At 42.1% G+C, this 24,853-nt stretch overlaps 1 protein-coding gene across 4 annotated transcripts in view; it reads left to right on the forward strand.

Moving 5' to 3' along the window:
* Window positions 1-3,057: 3,057 nt before the first annotated feature.
* CDYL2 (chromodomain Y like 2) overlaps window positions 3,058-24,853 on the forward strand; it is a 219,603-nt gene continuing 197,807 nt past the window's right edge. For all 4 annotated transcript variants that reach the window (XM_043989297.1, XM_043989296.1, XM_043989299.1 and 1 more), the window contains exon 1: window positions 3,058-3,361. In XM_043989297.1, the coding sequence (XP_043845232.1) occupies window positions 3,338-3,361 (24 nt within the window). In that variant the 5' untranslated portion in view covers window positions 3,058-3,337. The remainder of the gene's footprint in view (window positions 3,362-24,853) is intronic.

Genomic DNA, 24,853 nt, shown 5'->3' on the forward strand with positions numbered 1-24,853 from the left:
AAGTCCTCTGATTCCAAATCCAGCATTTTTCTCTATTTTTACCAAACTATTTTCCCCTTATCTCTGTTGCACCTACTGACTGTCACAAAATCTTAAATATAGTAGGCAACTGATCAATGTTTGTTGAATCGAATGACTGCCTCCCAAAAGACAGTCTTTTACTTTTTGCAGGAGGGGGGTTACTCTGAAGGGAAAGAACCATGATAATGGAAAGAGAACTTTTATTATAACCTCTCTATCAATGATTTAAATCTTCATGGATCTGTGATTTTTTTCCAGCATAGGAACTTTCTCCACTGACTCAGGTGATAGACTCTGCGATATAGGGGATGGTTTTCTAGAAGTTTTGTACCTGAACAGTGAACTGATATAAGTTCACTTGATGAATCGACTTATATCCAATTTGTTGCTTTAACTTTTTGTTTGTTTGTTTGCAGGGCAAAGGGGGTTAAGTGACTTGCCCAGGATCACGCAGCTAGTAAGCGTCAAGTATCTGAGGCCACATTTGAACTCAGGTTCTTCTGAATCCAGGGCCAGTGCTTTATCTACTGGGCCACCTAGCTGCCCCTCTGCTGTAACATTTTACACTTGGCTAGGCTGGTCCTTGAACAAGATAATGCTGTTACTGAACTTGGAAAGCCTTTCCAATCATGGTAGCAACTGACAAAACTTTTCTTCCTCCTAAAGGGCCCTTGAGAACCCATCACTCAATGATGCATTGGGAGAGGACTTTAATGATGGGAAGAGGATCATTACTACTCTATTATTACCATATTTGTCATCATTATTTTTATCATTAACTTTCTTTCCATATTCTCCAATGGATTTTTTTAATAAACTGTGAAAAATATGGATTTTTTATTATTTACCATTTAGACATATGTATCGTTGAAACACCATGACTATCAACCTTTTCTATATTTTTAAAAATAAAAAAGTTTCTTTTATCTAGAACCCTCAAAGGATACTTGGAGTATCTACCTTTAGCGATGGTCTTGGAGGTCATGTGGTTTAACCCCTTCATTTTGTTGAAGGGGAAACTGTAGCTCCCCATAGGTCAAATAACCTGCCCAAGATCCCAAGTATGGGATTCAGGTTTCAAACTCAGGTTTCAAAGTCCTCTGACTCTAAGTCCATAGCAGTTTCTTCTACATCCCTATGACTTCCTTGAATCAGCCAGTGTTGTGAAACACTGAAGATACAAAAATAGCCAAAAGATGGTCCTGGCTCTCTGTCTAATGGGGGAGACAGCATGAAAACAACCATGGATATTTACAGCCTAAGCTCGATAGAATAGACTGAAGACATTAGAAGGGAAGGGTATCAGGAAAGGCTTCTTGTAGTAGGTGGAACACACAACTGTGACAGCTCAATTTTAATTTAACTTGTCTGTTAGCCTCTCTTCCCTGCTAGAGTGTTTGCTCTCTGAGGACAGGAACCATATGGTTTTTTCTTCCTTTAATCTCTTTTTAGTGCCAGGCTCATAATTTGGCACAAGGGGATACTGAGTAAACATTTGTTGAATTTAAAGGATGCTGGTGGTGGTGATGAAGAATAGAGCCCTTCTCTTTTTTCATCCAGTGGCCTCCACAGTAGCCTGTGGGAGGAGCCTTCCCCAGTAGTCTTCAAGCCCAGGACACTTTTCCTGGGACACAATCCCACTGCAAAGCAGTTCGGTTTACCCTGGATTCTGGGCTCAGGCCCTAGGGAGGCTGGTACTCCACACACACCTTGTTTCCAAATTCTTCCATAGAATGTTGAAACCAGACAGAGTTTTGGAGGTCATCCTCTCTCTTTGAAGTCCTGTTTTATTACAGATCAGGAAACTGAAGCTCAGTCACAGGAAGTGATTTGCAGAAGGCCACAGTGCTAATAGTGACAAGGCAAGAACTTTAACCTGTCCCCCCAGCCAAAGTCCAGCGCTGTTTCCACCACACATCTCCTTCTCTCTGATGTTTAACTAAGAATCTGCTCTCTAAGTGGGGTGGTTCCTTCAGGATCTTTAGAAGTTCTTTAGGCATTTATTTGTAGGGTTCTCTGCGCGGAATGTAATGGGGACCCTGGAGTCCTCTCTTTCCCCTAGTCTCCCCTTCCTTCTACTGGGGCTCTAAGGGAGCCAAGGGTTAAAGAAGTCTCTGGCCAAGCCACAACGCCCCCTACCCAGCCATGGATGTGTTTCCTTCCTCCCTCCCTCCTCCGGTCCACACCATACTGCAATCAGACTTTGTAGTCCTAGAAAGAGAGGACCTTAGAACTTGGAACAGGAGATAGTCTGAGTGGGAGGGAGCCTTAGAATCAGAAGGTCCCTTTAGAATATGGAATGCCCTTAGAACGCAACGTCAGAGCCAGGCCGTGATCTCTGGACACAGAGGGTAGGGAACTGGAAGGCATCTTAGAACGTGGACGGCCGGAGAGTTCCAAAGGGACCTCGCAACATAGAAATGCCAGTGCTGAAGAGGCCCTCGGAGCCCCAGCTATTGGGGCGGAGGGGGGCCTTAAAGGTCACCCCGAGGCTCATTTTGGGGAGCAGAGAACGAAAGTGACTTTCCCAAGGTCACAGGGCTAGCCAGGGGCAGACGAGCGGGATTCCAGCCCGAGTGTCCGGAGCTCTTTCCCCCACGGCGTCCTGCCTTCCTCCCAGAGCCCTGGGAGGGCCAGCCTGCCACGGCCAGTCCCTGGAGGTGGGGGTGGACCGCGTGGGGGAGGGGAAAGGGAGGAGGAGGAGGAGGAGGAGGAGGAGGCCAGGGCAGGGCGGGGCTGGGCGCTCTCCTCTTTTCCTTCCTCCCCTTCCCCGTGGGGGCGCGTGTCTCCGAGTCGCTGCGGGCTGGGTGGGGGGTGGGTGAGGGTGGAGGGAGCTTGCTGCCGCCAGGGCGGCCGGGCAGCTCCGGGCAGGGCACAGCTGCGCTCGGCGAGGCGGGCTGCGTTCTCTCGCTCGCTCGCTGGGCTGAGCTCCCGGGGGTGGGGGTCGGGGGGGGGGGGGGCTGCCGCCGCCGCCGCCGCTGCTGCTGCTGCCGCTGTTGCCGCCGCCGCCGCTGCCGCCTCTGCTGTTACGCCAGCCTCGCCGCCTCTCGCTCTGATTCTGCGCATAGGCAGCCCCAGAGCCTGTCATTCTGCAAAAACACAGTTTACTCAACACACACACACACACTCACTCGCACCCACACTCGCACACTCGCACTCCTCGCACACTCGCACCCTCGCGCGCGCACGCACACACACTCACACTCCAGGAGCAGAGCGAGCTCGCAGGAGAGACAGGAGCCGACGAGAGCGGGGCGCAGGGCGCGGGGAGCCCCAGGCACACGCACCGAGAGCCAGCCAAGTTCCGCAGCCCAGCATGGCTTCGGGGGACCTTTACGAGGTACGCTACGGCTCAGCCCCGCGAGCCGGCAGCCGCGGCCGCGGCCGGCCGCGCAGGGACCCTCCGGAGTTCTCCCGGCAGAGGGCTGGAGAAGGGGAAGGGAAGGGGGCGCGAGGGATGGAGCGATCCTCCCCTCCCTCCTCCCCTTCCTCCTTCTCCTCTTCCTCCTCTTCTTCCTCCTTGCTTCTCTCCCTCCCTCTCCTTCTCTTGCTCCCTCTTTCTCTTCCCCACTCTCGAACTCAGGCTACTTTGCGCCAGCCCAAGGCCTTGCAAAGGGGAGGAGGAGGGGGAGGAGGGAGACTAGGAGGAGGAGGAAGAGGGAGACGAGGAGGAGGAGGAAGAGGGAGACGAGGAGGAGGAGGAGGAGGAGGAGGAGGAGGAGGAGGAGGAAGAAGGGAGGGAGGGAGGGAGGAAAGGCGGGCGGGAGGACGAGGGGGAGAGTTAGCGGTACCGTGGGAGGTGTTACTACCGCGAGGAGCCGCGGCTGCAGAGAGTGGAGAAAGTCCAGGTAAAGTCGGAGCTGGACGTGCCGGATTTGCAGATTAGGGCTGCGTGGTGACTGGGGGGTGGCGGGGTGGAGGGCGACAAGGGTGTGAAGCGAGTGAATTCCTTCCCTCTGCCTCCCGAGGGGAGCTGGTGGCCGTCGGAGAGGGAGTGCCGGCAGGGGGGCCGCGGGTGAGCTCCCGATCTGGACGGGCTTGGTAGAGGCGGTATATTCATCCTGGACGGGGTGGTAGTCCAGTCTGGAGGTGGAGAAAGGGGTTTAGGAGGACCTCCTTGGCACTATTTGGGATGTGGTCAAAGACTGGAGGGACTTGGGTCATGTACCTCCCCACACCTGCTGCCTCTGTGAGGCCTGGAGTCTCCAGGGGACTTGAAGGTGTGTTTTTGGATGCCACACCCATTGATGAGCAAGAGGAGGGGGGGGATGGGCAGGAGCCTTTTGTGGAGGGAAGAGAGCCTGGAAAGCCACCAATGGAAGACCTGTTTCTTGAGAACCTCAGGTGTGACTATTGCCCTTGGGGCCTCCCCCTTGGCTACTGGTAGCAAACCGGTGATGGTCAGCTTGGGAAAGTTTTCAAGTATCCGAAGAAGTTCAATGTCGAGTGGAGACTTTGGGCTTGGCGTCTTGTGGGACTCTGAAGGGAACCCAGTGGCCAGTGGGGAGCTGGCTGTGAACCAGTTCTTGACTTTCCTATACCCATTTAGGATTATATTAATTTGAAAACAAACAAAACCCCAAGAGGTTCTTCCCTTAGCCCCTCACCCAAATCACTTTCTTCTCCTTTGATTCCTCCTTTAGTGAGGGACCAGAACCTGGCAAAGGGGAATAGATAGAGATAGGGACTGGACCTGTGATTTCATTAGCATAGGGAACTCCGGGTGAGGATAGTCCCCCTACCAATACACATCAGCATCTTCTCTGCAGTTTTTAGACTTTTGCCTAGGGTACTAAAAGGGCAAGTGATTTGCCCCGTGGCTCATGGCCTGAATGTGTCAGAGACATTGTTTAAAGCCAGGGCTTCCTGACCAGCATTCTGTCTATCACGGCTCATTACCTCTCAGGCAGGAAGTTTGCTGGTTAGGGCTGAGGAGGACTTTAATTGGGATCTTCAATCTGAAACTCTCTAGATAATTAGTGAAATATTCTTGAGGACATGGAAAGTACTCGCTGTCAGCAGAGATGAAGACCACTTCCTTGATCATCTATCTCTGAGCAGAGTCCCAAACCTGGTCTGAGTCATGTGAGGGGCTCTGGCTATCTACTTCTTCTGTCTAATTGGGAAGGAACACCCACAGATGCCTTTATAAACTTCAAGTCCTTGCAGCCATCCTACATCCTACATATTGACTTGGGCTTATTCAGAAAGCTGAAGCTTTTCCAGAAGATGGTTTGGCTGGTTGATACAAAAAGAGAACTGCCAACATGAAGGAGTTGAGCTATTTAGCTTCCCTTGTAGGAAGGCCTTCTAGACAGCTGGCAGACTTGAGTGGAACAGTCATGGTCTCCATGACAGTGGGTGAGGGTGAGAAGGAGGCTAAGCTAATTTTTGCAGAAGGAACAGCAAAGTCACCGTTATTTTTCCTCTCAGGTGTCAAAGAGGTGAGGGGAAGGTGGGAACAGGAAGAGATGGAGTGATCTGGACATTGTAGCAGAGCACGTGGTTGTCTTCTCTCCATAGTGTGTTGGTTTTGGGGTAGTAGGCTGTGGCAATTGTTTTTGATCCAAGAGCCAGTCAAAGCAAAGAGAGATTTGATGGGGATTCCTGGCAGAATTTTAGACTATATTGGGATAAAAAAGATCCAGAATTGCTTCAAGAATAGTTCATGTCAGAGTAGTCTTACTTCCTTTTGGAGGCAAGGTTATTAGATTGGATAGTTCAAGGAGACAGTGTAAACTAGATTTTGGCAAAGAAGGTGATACAGTTAGTCATGCTGTTTCTGTAAGAAAAAGATGGAGAGAGGTAGGTTAGACAGTCATACAAAGAAATGAATTCAGAACTGGTCTAAAGCTGGACCCAAAGCTGATTCAATGCAAGCTTCCTAATAGAGTGTCCTAGAGATCTGTGTTCCTTATGTTACAGAGGCAAGAGCTAAAGTTCTTGACAAGGAGGTTGAGGTGACTCCAAACTAATGAGAATAAATGTAAAGTCTTATATTTGGGTTAAAAAATCAATGTCAGAGTTCAGGATGGATCGATCGTGAAGGATACAACATGGCATAGTGGAAAGAATACAGAATTTGGAATCCAGGTAGAACTCAACTGGCGTCTCAGTTCTAGTATTTACTACTCATGTGGCCTTGGGGGAGTCATTTAAATCTCCCTTCATCTCAATTTTCTCATCTTCAAAATTAGAGGGTTGGACCAGATGACTTCTGAAGGGCCTTCCAAGTCTCAATCTCAATCTCAATGTGTGATCTCTGTCGTTATCTTGTAGTTCATATGAATTAAGATCTGGGAGCTTTAGTGGATTGTAAACTCAATATGTCAGCAGAGCAAAGAGGAAGGTCTATCTTCTAGGCATGAGATAGTGATAGTTCCCCTGTACGCTGTCATGACCACACCATAGGTAGAGTGTTGTGTCTATTCCTGAGTGCTGCATCTTGGGAAGGACATTGCTGTAGACCATTCACAAGAGGGCTGCCACAATGGGAAAGCACTTCTACACCATGCAGTACAAAGACTGGGTGAAGTGTCAGCACAGTTTGGTGGACTGAGTGCTGAACTTGGAGTCAGGAAGACCCGCATTTGGATTCCACTTGAGACAATTATTAGTTGTTTAAGACCCTGGGCAAGTCATCTGATTTCTTTGGACCTCATTTGTAAAAATCTTCAATTCAGTTCAATTTAATAAAAAGTGCTTACTATGTACCAGGCATTGTACTAAATACTGGAAATACAAACGAAGGAAAAGGCAGTCTCTACCCTTAAGGAGCCAATGGAATGGATTTGATGGTTCCTTCTATCCAACAAACTTTGATTCTATGAACTGGAAATGTTTAATGTGGAGAAGATAATATTGAAGGGGACGTGATGGATAACTTCAAATATTTGAAGGGCTTTCACGTGAAAGAACTAGGGCAACTAGGTGGCACAGTGGATAGGCCTGTGGTTAGGAAGCCTCATCTTCCTGAGTTCAAATCTGGCCTTAGAAACTTCCTAACTTTGTGATCCTGGGCAAGTCACTTAACTCTTTTTGCCCTGATTTCCGTATCTGTAAAAGGATCTGGAGAAGGAAATGGTAAACCACTCTAGTATCTTGCCAAGAAGACCCCAAATGGGGTCATGAAGAGACTGAAACGACTGAGCAACAACAATATGTGGAAGAAAGGTTCAACTTTTGCTTGGCTTCAGATGGAAGGACTAGGAATAGTTGGAGAAAGTTGCAGAGAAGCTTGGATATAAAGAAAAATATTCCTAACAAAAACTGTTGAAAAGTGAAATGGACTGCCTTGGCAGATAATGGACTCTCCCTTGCTGGAGGGCTTCAAGCAAAACCTGAAGTGCTGTATTCTTGTTTAGATGGGGGTTAGACCAATTGACCTCTGAAGTCTTCTTTAACTCACAGATTCTGTGGTTTTGTGAGTTTATGGAAGAGAGGCAGAATTTGGAGTCAGATCCTGGGTTCAAGTCTTCACTCTGCAACTCACAATCTTAATTTTTTTCATCTATAAAATGAAGATTTTAGATTAAATTTTCTCTAAGGTTCCTTCCCATTCTAAATTTCATAATAGGCAGTGAAGATGCACATCAATTCAATGATTTTTTAGAAGAGGAAACCTTATCTTTTATCAATTCGGATGATCATTTATAAAATGCTTACTATGTGCTAGTACCCATGGTCAGTGCTGGGACTATGGAATTAGTATCTTAATATTGCAATAAAACCTTCAGTTTCACCACTGTGGACCACCTCTATCAATGCTGATCACCAACTCCCTATGACTTCAGAGTTGGTCTTCAAGAGTTGCTATGGCCAAAATATCTATGTCCATGTCCCTGTCCATGTCCGTATCTATCCAAATTTATATGTACATATACATATAAATAATGTATATACACATACACATATTTTAAATGTGTGTATATAGATTTGTATGTACATGCGTGTATATTTACATGTGTATACATGTATATGTGCCATAACAACATATACATCCTTCAAGGGTCATCTCCAAACCAGAATAGGACGCCGGAGTAGGCCTTAAGCTTAGGCACTGGGGTCACAAAGATGAAACAATCTCTAACCTCAAGGAGCTTACCGTCTACTAGAAAGTAGAATGTGTGCCTTGTCTCTCTCTTATTCCTCCTTCCTCTCAGGACACAAATCACTTCAAGACCTACTGACCGTGACATGAAAAACAAATATAATCTAAAGATATCAGGAGAGTATATTGGGAGGTTTCATGTTCTTTCCCTTTGAAATTTGGAAACTGTAGACTAAATGCCAACACTTTAAGACTTCTCTGCATAATAATTTAGAGTTGAAAGGCATCTAACTGGAGAAAGAATTACTATGATGCCATTCCTAATAAGTCATCATCCGCCTTCTGCTTGAAGACCTCCAAAGAAGGAGGACATCACTACTAAAAGCATCCCACTTCACTTATGTATATATCTTATTGTTAGGAAGTTTTTCCTGACATCAAGTCCAAATTTGTCTCTGATTATTCCATCCATTTGGGGCCAGATAGGACAAGTCTTCTCTTCTCCATTGGATGTGTCACCTGTTCCTTTTAATTCTCTTACAGACCTTCACCTTCTTGGGAGCTATTCTCTGAATGCTCTCCAGCCTCTTAATGTCCTCTTCTAAATTGTGATGGCCAGAACACAATATTCTAGATGTGGTATGATTGAGGTAGAATATATTGAGACTTATCACTTCCTTATTCCTAGAAGTTATAGCTCTCTTAATATTGTGTAAGAAAGCATTAGCTTTTTTTAGTACTATATCATAATCTTGGCTCATACAAAGCTTGCAGTCCACTAAAACCTTCAGATCTTTTTAAGATAAACTGCTACCTAGGCTTATCTCCTCCTTATCATTGGTAATTAGAGTCCTTGTATAGAACTCTTAAGAGGTACCTAGGGAGTAGTTAAGTACCTCAAAGTTCATCCTGAAGTTCAGAACCTGGACAGGTTCCATTAATAATCCCTTCTGTGGTCCAAGGCAATTGTACTAGATTTGTGATATTTATAATATGTTTTCTGTAGCAGTAGGCATTTACTTTGTCATTATAAAAATGTCTGAATTGCATGAGTAGAGCTTGGCCTGCTTAAACATTTTTATTGCCTCTATCTACATTATATGTTGTACAAGGAGAAACTAATTTGTTGACCCAAACTTATTATCAAGAATGATTGGGGGCAGCTAGGTGGTGAAGTGGATAAAGCACTGGCCCTGGATTCAGGAGGAGCTGAGTTCAAATTTGGCCTCAGACAATTGACACTTGCTAGCTGTGTGACCCTGGGCAAGCCACTTAACCCTCATTGCCCCCCCCCAAAAGAATGATTACAGTATGTAAGCCATTTGTTGGCATATAAATTTTTAAGTGTAAAATTGAGTAACTTGTTTGTTCATTTTTTTTGTGAATAAGACTTTTTGTGATTTAGAGAGAAATCCTTAGAGCTGTAGTACATTGATTAACCTTGAAAGACAATCAAAACAAAATGGGGCTCATTTTAAATGATAGGACTGAATTAATTTAATGTCCTACTCAGGTGAACATAAAATGGTTTCTCAAGAAATTACACTTAGAGTGGATAAAGAATTGACCCCACTCGTGTTCCTTGCATGATTGTAGCAAACTCTCTCTCTCTTGCCCTTTTGATGCTGTAGGAGTGGATAGTGGTTTCTTGGTGAATTAGTCAGGTGATTTTGGACAGAAAAACTTAGGGAGGTACCCTCTGCAATTAGCTTTACTTGGATCTATTGCTAATTCCTGAGTCATCAGAGAGCTGCAAATGTCTTCCATGATGTTGGATTGGGCTCAGTTTGGGCAATCGACCATTAATCACCTCTTCTTGTTGTTAAGTCATGTCCAATTCTTGCTGACCCCTTTTGAGGGTTTTCTTGGCAAAGATACTGGAGTGGTTTGCCATTTCCTTCTCTGGTTCATTTGACACATGAGGAAACTGAGGCAAACAGGGTTGCCATACTGGCAGATGGCTTGAGAGGGAATGCTATATGCTATATATATCAAAATTAATGTCTAAATTTGTTGGCAGAATTTTTCCATGTGTGTCTAAACGTAATTGCAAATGTGAGGGAAGTCACAGGATGTTGGAGTTATTGATCTTCTATTGACCCTTTTTACAGGTGAGGAAACTGAGGCGAAGTAAGAGACAAAACTAGTATGTGTCTGAGACAGAATTTGAGCTCTAGTCTTTCTTACTCCAAGCCTTCTATCAGACATTCTAACTGCTGCACCACCAATGCTTTGTCTGGATTTCTTTGCCCTTTGTCCTTTCCCATTATTTTTAAGGTGGCAGGCATTCTAGGTCGCTGGAAACCGATGTGGTCTAGCCACAGTAAAGAGAGATCTGTTGAAGATTCCTGGCAAAATCCTACTGAGTGTTATCAAAGGAATTGTTAGTGGACATCTAGGAAAGGAAGCAGTGTTCTAACATTATACTTAACTTGTGTTAGGATACTCAAGAGTGGCATGACTTAGTGGATAGAGGACCCAGCTTCAGAGTCAGGAAGACCTAGATTCCAGTCTTCTGACACATAGGGTGTGACTGTGAACAAGTCACTTACCCTTTCTCTAAGATCATGGGTTGTTGATCTGCAACTGAAGAGGTCTGTCTTCCTGTACTAAGGAAACTGCAGGTCCAGCTCAAACAAAACTTGAAATATATTAATATTGATTTATTTTATATTCTTATAACCCATCCTCTTAGTAAAACTGTAAGCTCTTTGAAGGCAGGCTTTGTGTAATTTTTGTTTTCATATTTGTATCCCTAACATTTTGTACTTAACCCTGCAATATTGCACAGAATTCATGAGTAATGTAATTCTAAAGTCCTCTCTTCAAAAAGGGCTTTCCCTGGGGGCGGCTAGGTGGCGCAGTGTATAAAGCACCGGCCCTGGATTCAGGAGTTCCTGAGTTCAAATCCGGCCTCAGACACTTGACACTTACTAGCTGTGTGACCTTGGGCAAGTCACTTAACCCCCACTGCCCTGAAAAAAAAAAAAGGGCTTTCCCTAAAGCCTTTCTGAATCAATGATATCTATACTGTATGAATACTAAATGTTATCATTAGTGTATGAAACTACAGAAAATAGTTTTTCACGTCCATTCCAAAGGATTGAGTGCCAGAAACACAATAGATACTTAATAAATGTGTATGGAATTCAATTCATGGACAAAAAGCAGTATCCTACAAAAACTGGTTCATCATGATGATAAACTTCTGATAACACCTCTTTAGTTCTTTCCCCTAGGCTTTCGAGCAACCAATATGGAGAAAAATAAATGTATTTTTGTTTGGATTTGAGGGCTGTATTTAGCTTGCATCTCCCTTATTTTGAGGGAGGTGATTTAGCTATGCCGTTGGCTCTCCAATTGGTCTCTCTTCCAGCTGAGTTGTTACTCTACTGCCTATGTTTCACCTTCTCAATTGGCTGAATGATTCCTTGAAATATTTCATATGCCTACTTAAGTTATTACAAGGGAGCCTTTTAGGATGATCAGAGAATGACTCAAGCATGGAATAGAGTAGATAAATCTGCATGTGGAAACCCTTCTGGGCCTCTATAAAGGCCTCTGAAGGTGTGTTAGAAGCTGGCCGGATTTACATCACACTTCTCCTAAATGACCTCATAGTGAGCCAGCTAGACCCATTCCCTACGGGGTTCACACTTTCCACCTCCTCTTGTGGAAAGGTTTGGACTCACTGATTCTGCTTTGGCACCAGCCACCTGGTAAAAGTGTGTCTCTTATCATCAACCCAACCGCTTCACCAATAAAGATGTCCAAAAACATCCTATCAGTTCATTTCTTGCTGACCTATGGACCTAAGCCATTTAGAACCAAAGTTAATGAACTGGAGGTGGAGAAGATTCTAGAACATGTATGAAAATTGCTGAATTTCAGGACTTGAAAAACAAAAACCTGCGACTTCCCTGGTGTGAATATCCCAGGATGCTCTTCACTGCCACAGATCTTGAGCTGTATACATTTTCTTAGACAGTTTTATGAGCTTCTTGGCCAGGAAAATTCATTTTCTGGTGTCCATTTCCCCGATGATGAACCTGTCTAAAATAACCTCAGGGAACACGGAGACACATGAATCCATGTGTCCAAAGACACATGAACCACGGCAGTGCCTAAACCTGAAGACTTTCCAATAAAATGGGATCTTTTTAGCACTTTGGTTCTACTGTCAATTTTTTTTTGAGAATGCAGTTACCATCATATAATGGTGAAGTATTGATAAAAGAAGAACTTTGGTGGAAGCTTTGCCAAATATGTATGGGTTTTTTTTTTGTTGTTTGTTTTTGTTTTTTGCTTTTCACATTCCTGTGGGACCTATAGTACCACAGATTTTAGAAATGGAAGGCCCCTTAGAGATCACTTAATTAGGGGACCATAGATTTAGAGTCGGAAGGTACTTCAGAGGTCTTGTAGTCTCACCTCAATTTACAAATGAAGAAAATGAGGTCTAGAGAGATTTAAGTGATTTTCCCAAGCTCATAGAGGCAGCAAGTAGCAGAGCCGGGAATGATACCTAAGCCTTACGATGCCAAAGATACTTCACCACATGTGTTCATTCAACTCATATAATAAGGAACAATTTTCTGAGAGGAAGGACGCATAGTAGGCCATTGGTTATAACTTTTACTGGGAAGAGGGTTTCAGGTTACTAAGTTAATGTAAAATTCATATGCATCTGGAGCAGCCTTCTAGAACCATAAGCTCTTAGATTTAGAAGGGATTTGGAAGTTGTTTAGTTCAGCTCTTCCCTGAATCATCCAGTCCTGTTAATTCAGGTCAATTCAGTTTAATTGAAGAAGCATTTATTAAATGGTTGCTCTGTGCTGGGCATTGCCCCAGATACTGGGGAAATAAACTCAGAAATAAGAATACCTTCCCTCAAGAAGCTTCTATTCTGTGGGAGGGGAAGCTTGGTTGTGTCTTTGGGCATTGCTTCTCTTTTGCTTTTTCCTCTTATGTTCAAGTTATCTTCTGTTTTCATCTATAGCTATTTAAAATGACCACTGTAATCTTAATCTGGGCAGCTAGGTGGCGCAGTGGATGGAGCTCTGGGCCAGGAGGCAGGAAGACTCATTTTCCTGAATTTAAATCTGCCCTCAAACACTTACTAGCTGTGTGACCCTGGACAAGTCACTTAACCTTGTTTGCCCCAGCTCATCTGTTAAATGAGCTGGAGAAGGAAATGGCAAACCACTCCAGTCTCTTTGCCAAGAAAACCAAATGGGATTAGGAAGATTCAGATACAACTCAATAAAAGTAGTTATAACTTCATCAGGCCCCCTTCAGAGGTCATCTAGGCCAACCATTCCCAATCAAGAATCCTTTCTACCATATTTCTCACCAGTGGACATCCAGCTTCTATTTGAAGCCCCCTCCCACTCCCCACCCCTCAGTGATGCAGAGCTCAGCACTTTTTCATGTAGCCCACCTACCTTTGGGGTGCCACTAGATTAGGAAATCTTTTCTTATATGAAACCTTTATCTGCGTCTCTTCCATGTCTATCTATTGCTCTTATTTCTGTATCTGGGATTACCTGATAGCCCTTTGGGTAGTTGAGGTCAACAGACTACCCCCCCTTTTTAGTATTCTCTCTTCTAGGCTAAACACCCCCAGTTTCTTTAACTTATTCTCCCATGACATGGTGTCCTATGCCCTGTTTTCCTGGTCACCCTCATTAGGACATGCCCCGGCCCATCACTGCTTCTTTGGCCCCAGGTGTATCCAGCCATCTCTTTCACTAAGGAGTACAAAGAAATACATCCAGAGATCTGCAACTCTAGATGTTGCAGGGACTGCACCCCTCTTTTGCTCTGTGACTTTACTTAAAGGATGTCCGCTCTTCTCCCATCTCTGTTCTCTGGGCTCCAGCTGGCTTGTCTTGGCCCCGCCACTGCCCTGGCTTCTTAGCAGGGCATTTCTGTTCCAGTTCACCCTTTTGAAGCTGTTGAGTCAACAAGTATTAATTAACCACTTACTATGGACCAAGGTATACAAAGAAAGACAAAAACAGGATAGACAAAAAAACAAAACAAAAAGCTCATAATACATTGAGGGCAGACAGCATGCAAAGAACTATGCACGGATAAAATACATATGTATGCATACATATATGTATATATTTAATTATATGTGAGAGCAAGAGAGACAAAGAGAGAAAGGGAAGAAAGAGAAACAGAGATAGAGGCACACAGACACAAAGAACAAAAGAAAACCATAAACTCAAGGAAGGCACTAGGTTTAAAGGGAATCAGAAAAGACTTGAAGAAGGTAGGGTTTTAGCTGTGGGCTTGAATGAAACGAGGGAAGTCAGAAGGTGAAGAGGAGAAGGAAGAGGCCTCTCATTATGCAGGACAGCCAGTGGAAAGCTAAAAATGAGCTCAATCAATCAATCAATCAACAAGGATTTAAGTACCTACTATATGCTTGCTCTGGGAATACAAAGACAGAAGTGAAACCGTCTCTATCCACAAGAAGTTTATATTCTAGAAGGGGAGATGATATATACATATATGAGCAAATATGGAAGATAGCCAAAATTAATACAGGTTTTTTGGGGGAGGAGTAGCACCTGGGGAGGATCAGGAAATCATTCTTGTAGAAGATTGTGCTTGAGCTGAGTTTTAAAGGAAACAAGGCGGAGGTGAGGAGGAAATTCATTGTAGGCATGAGGGACAGCCTGTACAAAGTCCCAGAGATGGACAATGGAGTGTTGTGTGAATGTTAGCAAGAGTGCCATTTTGACTATGCTAGAAATTGTGTGAAAGAGGTAGTGATATATAGTAAGTCTGGAAAGGTTGGTTGGGATCAGGTTGTGAATGGCTATAAAATAATGGGGAAATTTATATTTGATCCTACAAGGAGGAACAAGCCAATGAAGTTTAAGAAGATAATTGATATAGTCAAACCCCGACTTTAGGAAAATAACTTTAGTAACTTTGTGGAGAGTGGATGAGAATGAGGTCAGACTGGAGGCATGGAGCCTGTTGGGATAGTCTAGGTATGAAATAATGAGATAGAAGAAGAAAGGTGTGAGTAAAGAGAAGGGGACAGTGGGAGAGACAGTGTAGAGGTAGAAACAGCATGATTTGGCAATTGATTGGAAATGTGGGGTGAGCAAGAGTGAGGAATCAGGGTAATGCTGAGGAAGTGCACCTGCAGGACTAAATGGATGGTGGTCCCCTTGATGAAATAGGGAAGCTTGGAAGAGAGGTGGGTTGTGGACAAATGGTAATGAGTTCTGCTCTGGACATGTTGTAGCATCATCTCAGTGACTGTAGATTGATTGTGTTCTCACTCTACATTGTTTGTGTTTCTGTCTTGGACCTCTCCAAGACTGACAGAAGAGTTTGAGGCAAAATATACAGACTTTCACTTATCCAGGTCTAGCATACCTATGGGAGGGTTCTTCAGTCTTATGGCCCTGTAGACCAGGGAGATGTGAAGGTCCTTGGCAGACTCCATCTTTGAGTCTTCCAAAGGTTATACTGACTTCCTGATATGCTTTTCTACTTCCTCCCAAGTCAGCACAATCTCCAATAATTTAGGGACAGTATTTAGCACTTAACAGTAAATGCAAGGTGGTCCAATGGAAAACAATCTGCAAGAATTGTGTTCCAGTCCTGCCTGTGTCAGTTAATCCTGGTTAATGCTTTCCCTCTGTTGGATATCTCCAATTTATTCTGTCTATATCTTGTTTGTACATGATTGATTGTGTATTGGCTCCCCCATTAAACTATGAGTTCCATGAGAGAAGGGACTGTCTTTTGAAACCTTCCTTTATATCTCTGGCACTTAGCACAGAACCTCATACCTTTTAGGCACTTAATAAATGCTTATCGACTGATAAATTATGCTAATTTTGTTGATAAATCCTTTTAATCTCTAAACCTCAGTTTCTCCTTCTGCAAAATGAGCATATCTACCTCTTAGGGTGGTTGTGGGGATTAAATGAGCTAGTAAACTTAGAGTACCTTATAAATTGTAAAGTGTTTAGATAGATGTGAACTGTTGGTGATGATAGTGATGGTGATGGTGGTGGTAATAAAGATGAAGAGGATGCTGGAACAGTTTGGCAGTGTAGGGTATTTTGCGTATGGGCTGCTCCATCACTTTTGTCTCCCTTAAATGCCTTGCCTTTTTTCATGCTATTTGCTGACACCAAAGAGCAGTCTGTGAAAGTTCCTATGTGCTCCTGGATCTGCTTGGTGAGCTTAATCATAAGCCTGAGGCGTCGAGCTAGATCATAGATGATGGTTTCCAGGACTTGTCGATGCCTGTAACCTTGAGTTGAGTTTCCTCAGATGACAGAGAGTAGATTTTGACATCAGCATCTAGTTGCCTTGTTGTCTCCCTAAGTGGGTCCTGGTAATGGAGAGACAGTGATCTTAAACATTCTATTCAATGGGGCTTGGCTTTGCTGATGATGAGAGCGAGGCCATCAGAGGCACTGCTAAAGGCCAAGACAAGATAGATGAAGCTGTCATGGGAGATGTTGAGGATCTTGGTAGCTGTCAGAGCTCGGGTTTGTTCATGACCATGAGCTTGCCCCTCTGTGCAGTTAGTGAGTGATGGATGGAGGGATTGGATGCTCTTCCTTTTTTTTCCTTAATGTAAAATATTTCATTTTCCCCCAATGACATGTTAAAACAATTTTTAACATTATTAAAAAAGTTTTGAGTTCCAAATTCTTTCCTTCCCTGCTTCCCTTCCCTATCCCCCTCCTTGAGACAAGAAGCAATCAGACATAAGTTATATATGTGCAATCATGTAAAACATTTCCATATAAATAATTTTGGACAAGAAGACTTGAATAAAAGAAAAAAAATGGAAGAAAGAAAGTGAAAAATATCATGTTTTAGTCTGTATTCAACGATATCAATTCTTTCTCTGGAGGCAGATAGTATGCTTCATCACTAGTCCTTTGGGATAGTCTTGGATCATTGTATTGCTGAGAATAGCTAAGTCATTCACAGTTTTTTATTAAACAATATTGCTGTCACTGTGTACAATGTTCTCTTGGCTCTGTTCACTTTGCATCAGTTCATGTAAATCTTTCCAGGTTTTTTCTGAAATCACTCTACTTGTCATTTCTTATAGCACAATAATATTTCATCACAATTTGGATGCTCTTTAATTTCTATTGTTTTTTTTTCCAATTAATTTCTGTGTTCTAGGGACCAAAGTCACATTGAGTTTCAGAATATAGTTGCTCATGGTCGTTGGCAGGAGTCAGTCTAAGAGAAGAGATTTTGCCCTTATTACAAAGCAGAAATTTTGGTGTTTGCCTACAACAGTACCTCTGTAATACCAAGATATCTGGTTAATCTAATTAAACATTCAGTCAGACAGATGACTGGAATTGTGACAGAACTGACTAGATGGTTTGGCATTAGTAGATATTAGCTTCTATCAGTTTTTTTTTTACCTTTCATCCTGAAGATGGTGATTATATCAATTTCTCCAAAACCGTAGCATTTTCTCAGGAGTTTCTACACTGTGTATGTGTCTGAGTGTCTGTGTCCTGTGCAGGTAGGGGTGGTGGCTAGGTCTATGTATGCTTGTACTCTATTGAAGGTTTAATTCTTTCTACGTTGAATGGTCTCTTCTATGAGATTTGGAGGCCTATTAGGAGGACTTTGATGTAGTATTTGAAATTTCTTATTTGCTTAGTCAGCACATGTAAATACAGGTCATAGGAAAGAGCTTCAGAGAGCATATGGTTAACCCAATCAATTTACAGATGAAGAAACTGAGGCCTAGAGAGGAAAAAATATATGATTTTTTTTCTTTGTGTGATAATGTTGGCATTGCGTAGCCAGATGCTATTTATTGTCATTGCTTGTACACAGTGCCACTGAGTGTAAGTTAAGTCCAGGTTTAAGGTGCTGTGGGTCACACTTAGCCAACAGGTGTGGTTAATAGTATCTGGGGGGGGGCAGCTAGGTGGCTCAGTGGATAAAGCACCGGCCCTGGATTCAGGAGGACCTGAGTTCAAATGCAGCCTCAGACACTTGACACTTACTAGCTGTGTGACCCTGGGCAAGTCATTTAACCCTCATTGCCCTGCAAAAAAAGTATCTCAGGTGATAGCATGATCAATCAGCCAATAAGTATTTATTTAGTGCCAGCCATAGGGTCGCCAGGTGACATAGAGCATGTAGAGCCAGGAAGCGACCTGAATTCAAATGCAGACTTAGACACTTACTAGCTCTGTAACGCTGGGCAAGTCACTTAACCCTGTTTCCTCATCTATAGAGTGATCTGGAGAAGTAAATGGCAAACCACTCCAGTATCTTCCAAGAAAATCCCAAGTGGGGTCACGAAGAGTCGGGCTCAACTAAAACCACTGAGCAAAATGTGCCAGATGTATGGTAGATTCTGTGGCTACAAATACAAAAATGAAATAGTCCCTTAATTTCAAGAAGCTTACATTCTATCAGGGGAGACAACATGTCCGTGTATAATCAAATATTGAAGATATAATCCTATTTGACTTTTAGATAGCTATTAGTATAAAAGGATTTTCTTTCTTCCAATTGTTTCTCTCTGCATACATAAAAATACAAAGTAGTTTGAGGACAGAGGGCATTAGTAGCGTGTAGATCAATAAAAGTTTCATGTTGAAAGTGGTGGCTGAACTGAATTTTGAAGTATTCTAAGAGGTGGGAGGCAAAGAGGAAGTATATTCCAGGCATGAGGGAAGTAGCCGCAACAGGGACATTGAGGAAAGAGATGGAAGAACAGCAAAAAGGCCACTGATTCCACATGGGACTTTTCTTTAAAAAACATAATTTTGTTAAATTAATAGAGTATAATCTATAGATGCCAAAATTTGTATTACATTTTAAAAAGAATAATAACTACAAACATATTCAGTTGTAGATGTATGGTAGTTTTGTTACAGTCTAGGTGAGGATTTTAAAGCCATGAGGATGCATTAACCTACTTTTGTCGTGGTTCTCTTAGCTAAAAGAGAGTTTTTAGCTTTTTGCGGGTAAATGAAGGGTTTTTTGTTTTTGATCTTTATTTATTTATTTATTTTTGTTTTTAGCAGTTTCCATTCAGCTGTAAGCACCGAGAGAAACAACTCTGATGGAGAGAAAATGACCACTTATCCAAAGAGACTGATGTGGGTGCACAGGAACTCAAACAAAACTTAGTTTTAAGAGATTCAAGTGCAGAAGGTTGAAGCAAAGGAGGAATAAATGCAGGATTAATATAAAAGTGTGGCGTGGCTGGGGGAAAATAGTCAAGAATGCTAAAGGTTACAGTGAGTTTGAGATTATCAACAGAAGCTTAGGATATCAAAAATAGGGTGTTGTTGAAAAGCTATAATGGGGAAAAGAGGAGACTCAGAGAGGGGAGAAGACCATTGCTTAAGGTGGATGGGAAAGCTTATTGCTGAGTAGGAGTGTTCATTTATTGTACTTGTATTCCCAGTACCGGGCACTTAATCAATACTTGTTGACTGACTGGTTGATTATGATGAGTGACAGAGAGAAGGAATTGCTGCTTGACTCTTATTTTACTTTTTCCTCCTCTTCTGCCAAGGAGAATGATCTTTAGAATGTGACAGAAGAAAAAATTAATAGGGACATAAAACCCAGGAGAAGTAGCGGGATAATAAAAAAGCTAATACCTATCCTTGATAAGTCAAAAACTTCAGGTTCTAACAAACTATACACTAAAGTACAAGGAGAATTGGTAGATATGATTGATGACCCATTGTCAGTAATCTTTGAAAAACTGTGAACACTGGAAGAGACGAGTCAGGGCAAGATAAGACTGTAAGTCCATTAAGGGCAAGGATTGGTTGGCTAGCCTGCCTTCCTTCCTTTCTTCTTCTCCTTCTCCTTCTCCTTCTCCTTCTCCTTCTCCTTCTCCTTCTCCTTCTCCTCCTCCTTCTCCTTCTCCTTCTCCTCCTCCTCCTCCTCCTCCTCCTCCTCCTCCTCCTCCTCCTCCTTCTCCTTCTCCTTCTCCTTCTCCTTTTCTTCTTCTTCTTCTTCTTCTTCTTCTTCTTCTCTTCTTCTTCTTCTTCTTCTTCTTCTTCTTCTTCTTCTCTTCTTCTTCTTCTTCTTCTTCTTCTTCTTCTTCTTCTTCTTCTTCTTCTCCTTCTTCTCCTTCTTCTTCTCCTTCTTCTCCTCCTCCTTCTTCTTCTTCTCCTTCTTCTTCTTCTCCTCCTCTTCCTCCTCCTCCTCTTCCTTCTTCTTCTCTCTCTCTTCCCTTCTTTGTGTCCCTACTACAATATACAGCATATAGTAGTAAATACTTAATAAATGCAGGAAAAAGGGCAAATGTCCTGATTTTCAAAAATGGAAGGGGATAGACTTTATAAACTAAGAGTGAGCTTAATTCTATTACTGACAACATTTTAGAATTTATTATGAAAGGAAAGATGAGTGAACATCTAGAAGTGGGAGTGGCAGTTACAAAGTTGGCTTCATCAAGAATAGTCATCCCAATGAACTCCATTTCCTATTTTGAAAGTCACTACATAGGTGGCTTCGAGGAACACTCCAACTATAATTGACAATAATTTCCAAATTCTCATGCTGTACTAATGAATGAAGGAAAGTCTAGACTATAGTGCAATTAGGTGGGTTTGCAGCTGGTTATATGCCCAGATCCAAAGTATAGTAGGTACATTTCAGTACCTCTAATGGAGTGTCTCAGGAATCTGGCATACTTACCATGTTTGCATGTGGCATAAATCAAAGAAGGGATGCCTAATATCCTTCTTGTGGATGACAGGCTTTTGATTACACTAGAAAGTTGGGTTGGATCCAAGAAGGTGAAATTTCAACAAAAATAAATGTAAAATTTAACATGGGTTCAAAAAATCAACTTCATGATTCTGAAAAAAAAAAAAGACCTGTGCATTTTATTGGTTTTTTTTTGTTTGTTTTTTTTCGGGGCAATGGGGGTTAAGTGACTTGCCCAGGGTCACACAGCCAGTAAGTTTCAAATGTCTAAGGTTGGATTTGAACTCAGGAACTCCTGAATCCAGGGCCGGTGCTTTATCCACTGTGCCACCTGGCCGCCCCCAGACCTGTGCATTTTAGATGGCTTTAAGTGAGGTATAGTTTTTAGAAGTAGAGGATCAGTTATGTTCTGCCCTATTCAGACAGTTCAGGGTATGACATTTTAGGAATAATGATGATAAACTGGAGAGTGTGCGGAGAAGGGTCATCAGGATGATGAAGGACCTCAGGTTCATGCTGTATGAGAACTAGTTGAAGTAATTGGGGATGTTTAGGGGAAAAAAGACCTAGGGAAGATGTCTCTAAGTATCTGAAAGACGTTTCTGTGGAGGAGAGATAAAACTTGTAGAATGAGGAACAGTGGATAAAAGCAAGGCAGCGTATTTGGCTTGGCAGAAAGAAAGTGCTTTATAAATGAATGAATGAATGAATGAAAAGAAAATCATTTTATAATAAGAGCTATCCAAAAGTCAAATAGGATGCCCCATTAGCCCATAGGATCATGGATCTAGAGATGGAAGTGCCTTTCGAGGTTAATCTAACCCCTTTATTTTCCAGATGAAGAAATTGATGTGAATTTCCCCTTCCATCTAGATGTTGAAGAGAAAGTGGGATGATGACTCTTATACTTTTAGTGGAGTGTCTTGTGCCAGTATAGCTTGAACTAGATACTAGATACTTTGTAAGATTCCTTCCAGGTCTCTGAGATGTGGTGAATCTTTAATTCTGAGCCTTGTATTTTCTTCAGGCAAACTAATATTATCATAGAATCTTAGAAGTGGAAGAACTTTAAAGATCCTTTATTTCAGTTTGGGGCAAAAGTCTCCTCTGAAGCTTCCCAGATGGTCATCCAGTCTCTGCCTAAAGATTTTGCATGACAGGGCGCCCATTACCCATTCAACCTTTAGGCATTGATAACTATTAGAGAAAATCTTTATGTTCTTAACCCCAAAGCTGCTTCTCTTCAATATCCACCCATTGCCCCTATGTACATCAAATAATTGTCCTCCAAAAGTGGTATAAAAGGCAATCATTGAAGAGATAGGACTAGAAGGAAGAGTTGACCAATGATGTAATGGAAACAACATAAAAAATAGGCAGCCCTCGTGCTACCTACTCAAAGTCAATAGCTCTGGAGCAGGGCTTCTTCTTCTCCTTCTTTTTTTTTGCGGGGCAGTGGGGGTTAAGTGACTTGGCCAGGGTCACACAACTAGTAAGTGTCAAGTGTCTGAGGTCAGATTTGAACTCAGGCCCTCCTGAATCCAGGGCCGGTGTTTTATTCACTGTGCCACCTAGCTGTCCCCAGGGCTTCTTAATATAAGCCAAGCCAATATCTTTATTTTCATTAACCTTGAGTGAAATTTAACATTTCTTTCAATCATTTTCTAAAAATAAACTCTTCCAAGAAGGGGTCCATAGACATCACCAGATTGTCCAAAAGGTCGAAGATACACAAAAGGTTAAGGTTCTTATTAGATGTGGAGTCCACTTAAATCTCTAGATTCTTTTTTTCTCACATGAATTGTTGTCAAGCTAGGTCTCCCCTATCCTAGACTTGTTCAATTATTAATTTTTTTAGCCTAAAGGAAGGATTGGACATTTATGTCTCTTATGTTTCATTTTGTGAGATTCAGCATATTTTTGTCAGCTTTTCAATATCCTTTGGAATCTGCCATCTATCTTTTTAGGCATCCCTTCTAGCTTTGTATTGATTGCAAATCTGGAATGCATGTCATATATCTATATGCATATCTATATCAATCTAGATAAAGATAATATATAGAGATATTCAGATAGATCTATTTCTAGATTTATCTAGGGATAGATCTATCTCTATCGCTATATCTATATATCTCTATCTCAATCTGTAGATCTATAGATAGATCTATGTATAGATAGATCTCTCCATACCTATATAGATATAGATATTTGATCCAAAATGTTGATTAAAGATAGTGCCGTGGATTAAGTGATGGTTAGCACAGAATAATTGATTAGCAAACATTCTTTAGTGTGGTTGTTCAACTGAAAATGCAGCCAACAGTACTCCCATCTAAATCCAGATGTTGTTGGGTGGACTCACAAGGATGCCCCATCACAGAATCGTAGCATTGTAGAGCTAGGAGTGATCTTACAGATCAACTACTCCAATCCCTTACACGGCAAGGTGGTTAGAGTCCTTGTTAAATGGGGATAATAGTACCTACATGTCAGAGTTGTTGTAAAAGCCAAATGAGATAATATATGTATAATATTTTCCAAACGTTAAAATGATATTTAAATGCAATAAATAACAATAACAATAATAATTGTAATAATTGTATTATATTCCTGATAAGTGGTCCTACAGCCTCTACTTTAAAACTTCCAGCGAAGAGAGGGAAAGGGAAGGGAAAATATGATACCTACTTGTGTCAGGCACTGTGTTAAGTGCTTTACAAATACTATTTCATTTGAGATAATGTTTGAAGGACCTCCTGAGACATCATGTTTCATTTATGTGAAACTCTAACTGTGACTTTGTCCCTATATCTAGCTAAAATCCACCTCTCTGTAACTTCCACCCCTTGCTTGTACTTCTGTCCTCCAGGCTCAAAAAGAACAAGTCTAGTCTTTTCTGTGACAGCCTGTCAGATGCTTGATGACAACGATCATACTCTTCCCCATCTCCTTTCTCTCATCGTCTGTTACCAGCCTACCTTTCCTAGCTTAGTAAACATGGCTTCCCTTCATGCATCCAGAGTTCCCAATGGACTGACCCAATATTCCATTTTCTGTTAATGTGTTTTCTAATATTTGGAATGTATGCCCTCCTCACCTTTATCTCCTTTTAAAGCCCAGCTCAGTTGTCACCTCTTATGGGAGAGGCTTTTCTAATCCTCTTCCTCCCATCTACCCCACGAGTTTATTCATTCATTTCATTTATTATTTTATTCATAAACCTACGTGTTGTTTTCTTAATAAAAATGTAAGCTACTTGAGGGCAGCTTTGGGCGCTGTTTAATTTTCTTTTTTCATCTTCAACACCTAATACAGGATCTGGAACATATTAGAGTTGTAATAAAAGCTTGTTGTTCGATTTTCAGGTCAGACATCCCCAAACATTTTAGCCAAATCTCATATGTCATGTTCTTCAGTTTCCTCACAGAGATGATCACCCTCCTGGGCAGGCTTTACAGCTTGTCAATAAACCTTTTAAAAATGTGGTACCTTGAATTAATCAGTTCAGATGAGGTCTGACCAAGGCAGAGTACAGTGGGATTATAACCTTCCTTTTTCTGGATACTGACTCTTGAAATGAAGCATCTAAGATCACAGCTTGGTTGTTTTTTGTTGTTCCCATCTCACACTGTTGACTCATATCAAACTTGCAGTTAAATACCCCAACAGCTTTTCACATCAACTGCTTCTGGTTATATCTCTGCCAGCCTATAAGTGTAAGGCTGATTTTTTACCCAAATTCAACTCTTTACATTTATCCCTGTTTCTTTGTTTGGCAAGTATTTGTTGGCTGAGGGAGTTGATAGACTCTCTTTGCCTCCATTTTGTCACCAGTGTTGTGCATTGCTTAAATTTCTCCAAGGAAGTAATGGTGGTAGAGTAATTATCTCCAATTTGACCATTTTAATTTAATTTTTTTAGAGTTGAAAGGTAATTTTATGATTATGCTAAGCACTGGGGATGAAAAGAAAGACAAAAATAGCCCCTGTCTTCATGAAGCTTACAGTTTAATGAGCAAGACCATATGCTAATGGTTAAGTACTAAAAGTTAAATACAGGATAATTTGG

This window comes from Dromiciops gliroides, chromosome 2 (assembly GCF_019393635.1).
Source record: "Dromiciops gliroides isolate mDroGli1 chromosome 2, mDroGli1.pri, whole genome shotgun sequence".
NCBI lineage: Eukaryota > Metazoa > Chordata > Mammalia > Microbiotheria > Microbiotheriidae > Dromiciops > Dromiciops gliroides.